General features: G+C 61.7%; 1 protein-coding gene across 3 annotated transcripts in view; it reads left to right on the top strand.

The window, feature by feature from the left end:
* PTPN6 (protein tyrosine phosphatase non-receptor type 6) overlaps positions 1 to 2175 on the top strand; it is a 15470-nt gene extending 13295 nt beyond the window's left edge. For 2 of the 3 annotated variants that reach the window (XM_007469388.1, XM_007469389.1), the window contains exons 12-16: positions 807 to 874; positions 975 to 1126; positions 1224 to 1315; positions 1677 to 1838; positions 1985 to 2175. In XM_007469388.1, coding sequence (XP_007469450.1) covers positions 807 to 874; positions 975 to 1126; positions 1224 to 1315; positions 1677 to 1791 — 427 coding nt within the window. In that variant the 3' untranslated portion in view covers positions 1792 to 1838; positions 1985 to 2175. The remainder of the gene's footprint in view (positions 1 to 806; positions 875 to 974; positions 1127 to 1223; positions 1316 to 1676; positions 1839 to 1984) is intronic. The other variant, XM_007469390.1, reaches the window with a different exon arrangement.
* The last annotated feature ends 2036 nt before the right edge of the window (positions 2176 to 4211 follow it).

The raw sequence follows: 4211 nt of genomic DNA, 5'->3' as shown, positions 1-4211 counted from the left end.
CCCCCCCCCAGCTTCTTGAAATCCCCATGGCCTTAATTTAGACGTTACAGGAAGGAAGTGGGTGAGGGAGTATTATTTTTGACAATCTGGGTTTGAAATTAGACAGTGCAACTTGGGGCATTGGCCTGACTGGCCTAGCTGAGGGGGTGGGCCTAGGGTCTGTGTGTGGTCATGAGGCTCCTGGGGTCTGTTGCCGCAGAAGGTGGGGAGAAGGCAGACTTCCTGTTGCAATGCTCTCCCAAGTTGCCTGAGCCCGGTGGCTCCCGAGGCCTGCTGTCTTCGATGCTGCCCTTGCCCTGCCATCAGGATCTGAAGAAAAAGGGAAATGGAGCCTTGCCGAAAGATGCTCCCGAGGCGAGGAGGGCAGCCTCGCTGGGGCCAAGGCTGTGGGAGAGGGCCGGGGAGGCCCAGAGTACCAGGGGAGCAGGCAGGATGTGGTCGGGGAACGGGGTCTCAGATCTCCTGGGGTGGGGGGCAGAGTGAGGAGTGGAAGCAGGCGGTGGAGTGTGGTGCTGGGAAGGAAAGTGATGGGTGTCTGGGGAGCAGCGTCTTAGCACTTGAGAGCCAGGCTCTGCCCCCAGATCCCTTGACTGGAGTGATGAGCACGGGTGCAGTTGGGCAGACTTCTACCCTGCCTACCTTCCCAGTGACCCTGTCTGGTTCCTGCATCTCACATCTCTGGTGGGTTCCCTAAACCCCGCCCCTGCCGGTGCTGTGCTGACACCCCGCCCCCCACCCCCCCTGCCCTGCCGCCACTTCCCGGCTAGTGCAGGCTGGGCCTCTGATGGTGCCCTTTCTCTTCCCAGCGCCGGCATTGGCCGCACCGGCACCATCATTGTCATCGACATGCTTATGGAGAGCATCTCCACCAAGGGTGAGGGTGACCTGTGGGAGATGCGGGGCAGGTGGGGGAGCGGCCCCCCGTGTCCACCACCTCTGCCCAGGGCCTGACGTCCAGCTGCCCTCCCTGCCAGGCCTGGACTGTGACATCGACATCCAGAAGACGATCCAGATGGTACGGGCCCAGCGCTCGGGCATGGTGCAGACGGAGGCGCAATACAAGTTCATCTACGTGGCCATCGCCCAGTTCATCGAAACCACCAAGAAGAAGCTGGAGGTCATGCAGGTGCGGGCAGAGAATGGCCTGGAGGGGCCGAGGGGGGCAGTGGGCACTGCCCGGTGCTGCTGGGACCACTGGCCTCCCACCACACTTCTTCCCACAGTCCCAGAAGGGCTGGGAGTCGGAGTACGGGAACATTACCTACCCCCCAGCCATGAAGAATGCCCATGCCAAGGCCGCCCGCACCTCCTCCAAGTGAGTGGCCCCACCTCCCGCCTCCCAGCGTCTGCCCCTTTCTCTTCCCCAGCCCGACCGACCCGTCCTTTCCAGGGAGGTTCGGGTTAAAGTTCAAGCTTGGTTCTCACAACCTGTGTTCACAAGTGTCTCCTGAGTGCCCTCCATGTGGGGCCTGTGCTAGGCACTGATGTGTGAGATGGAGCCTCTGCCCCCAAAGGAGCCTCTAGTCTAGTATAAGGACACTGTCAGGACTGGTCTCCTTGCTCTCCTGGCCTCAGTTTGCTCACCTGTGAGATGGGGGTGGCCCCGAGGGGCTGCTGGTACTGGAGACCCCCGGCCCTGTCTCCTGACTGCCCGCACCTGCCTGCCCCGCCTGCAGACACAAGGAGGACGTGTATGAGAATGTGCACAGTAAGAACAAGAAGGACGAGAAGGTGAAGCAGCAGCGGTCGGCAGACAAGGAGAAAAGCAAGGGCTCCCTGAAGAGGAAGTGAGCTGGTGCGGCCCCTCCCTGGCCTGCCCTCAGGGGCCCCCAGGCTTGGCGCTCTCCCTGGGATGGCGCTCCCCCTGGGATGGACGGACGGGGCAGCTGCGGCCTCACCCTGTCTTCCCAACCCAACCAGACCTGTGTCTTGTCCCCCCTCGGGGTCCAAGCCCCTCTTATCCTTTCCTTCCCTGTCTCTGCAGCCTCAGCCCGGTCCCTGCAGAGGCCTCCAGTGGAAGACCCAGAGCCTGAACCTCGGAGCCTGGCCCCCCATTCCATTGTAATTTAAATGGCCATGTCCCCACCTCCCTCTTCCAGCCCCTGTATATAGCCCAGCAAGGCCCCTGGCAGGGCCGGGCCCTTCTCTTGTAAATAAAGCCTCTAGATCACTGTGTGTGGGTCTCTAACTCTGTGTGCCTGGGCAGGAGGGGGAGGCGGGCAGGGAGTGCTACATGTGGACACAGAAAGCTGGGCCTTCACAGTCTGACACACGAGTGTGAGTGTGGGTCAGGTTCCGCCGTCTCGTCCCTTTAAAGTGGAGGATGATCCTGCCAGGGTGGTTGTGAAGATCACTGAGATCAGGGATGATGAAATTCGTTACACTCTTGCTATGTATGTCAGGTGCTGTTGAAGAGACTAAAAGTGGTGATTGAACCGGGGTACCTGTATCATTCCTATTTTACAGTGGGAGAAACTGACACAGAGAGATTAAATAACTTGCTCAAGGCCACGGGACTATTGACTATTTTAACTCAGGTCTTCTGGCCTCAGAGCCTGCATTCCTGGAGACGCAGCCAGGGTCACCCCGAGGGGGACATAACCACATTCTCCGGCCTGGACTTCTACATCCAGGAGCTAAGAAGATGGACAACAACGGCCAGTTAACACAGGCCCAGGGCCAACCTCCCTCCCCCGGGCACCTGGTGTGCAAAGGAGCACCATGCTCTTCCCTTTCTGGGGCTACTAAGAGCCCTTAGGCTCTTGGTCAGAGGTTCAGTTTTATTTTTGTTCGCTCTTCCTTCCCCTGGGTCCAGAGTGGACAACAGCAATGATTCCTTCTTTGTGTTAAGGCTTGTTGATTATAATGCTAGTCTCCTGGGGAGTTGAGCCTGAGAGAGTCTGACTTGGGAAGGCCCGGCTCCCTGCTGCTGGGCCGGCTGAGGCTGGGTGGTCATTCACTCAGCATACACTTTGTTTATTGAGCGTCCCTGTGTCCCAGGCACTGGAGCAGTGCTGGGGCATGATGGTGAACCCAACAATTCCTGTCCTGGTGGGAAGGCAGACCCAGAAACAGTCCACAAACGTAGAGTAAGTACAGACAAGAATTAAGAAGGACGCAAACAAAGGGTTGGGGGGGGGGGGGTTAGGGAACGAGAAGGCAGAGCTGGGATTGGGTGACACAGCTCAGCTCCCAGGAGCTATTGCCCTCCAGGGGGTGCGTGGGTGGAGCATCACCTGTGGGCCTCAGGGCCCCTCTCCCAGCAACGCCCTTTCTATTCCAGCTTGAGCCACACAAAAGAAAGGCGGGTCCCATCCCCTCTCACCCCCTCTCACCGCCCTCGGGCAGTCAGCCCGGCGGCTGGGACTTGGACTCTCCAGGGCTGTGAGGTGGGTCCAGGGGCAGCTCTGCCCGGCGGGGTGCCCGGCCCCTCTGGAGAGCAGAGCTAGGGCTGCAGGACAGCAGCTCAGAACTTGAATCGGCCGGGTCAGTGCCGACGCTCCTGGCCAGCTTGGGACTCTTGGCGGGAGGGGGGGCACCCCAATACTAAGGGTGAGGACAGAGGCACCCCTGGGGGACCCGCCTGCCCTCCACAAAGGTGGGCACCAGGCAGGGGCACAACCCAATCCCTGCTGAGCTGAGCCCTCTCTGCCCTCAGGCTCTGTGGCAGGGGCCCGGGGGAAGGGGCTAGTGGGGGTGGGGTGGGGTGGGAGTGGCCGTGGGGAGAGGCCAAGGAGGAAGGCGAGGGGAGCGAAGACAACCCGTCCCTCTGTCCCTCCGACACGAGGCTCCCTGGTCCGGGCGCCGGGGCGGAGGCAGGGAGAAGAGGAGAGACCACGGCCGAGGGTCGGCGGGTGGGGGCCTGCTGGGGTGACCAGGCCTCAGAGGGGGCGCCTGCGGCTGGCACTGGGAGGGAAGGGGTTAAGGCGGTGGGGGGTGCAGCCTATGGCTGGAGGACACACCTGTGCGCAGGGGCGGCGGGCGGGGCCCAGGTAGGAGCCTGCGCTGCCCGGCAGGCTAGAAGGAAGGAGGAAGAGTGGAGGCCAGGGCGGCTTCTAGGCCTTGAATCCCGAGCCTCGAGTCCTCCTCCTCTCCGCGGCCCTCGTTCCCTAGGGGGCAGGCGGCCTGGTGACAGGTAAAGGCCGGCGGGAGAGGGATCCTGGGGCTGAGCGAGGGACTGCCGGGGTGGGGGGGTGCTGAGGGCAGTGAGC

This window comes from Lipotes vexillifer, unplaced genomic scaffold (assembly GCF_000442215.2).
Source record: "Lipotes vexillifer unplaced genomic scaffold, Lipotes_vexillifer_v1.1 scaffold395, whole genome shotgun sequence".
NCBI classification, from domain to species: domain Eukaryota; kingdom Metazoa; phylum Chordata; class Mammalia; order Artiodactyla; family Lipotidae; genus Lipotes; species Lipotes vexillifer.
The sequence above is the reverse complement of the archived record's forward strand: the minus strand, read 5'-3'. Positions and strand labels throughout refer to the sequence as shown.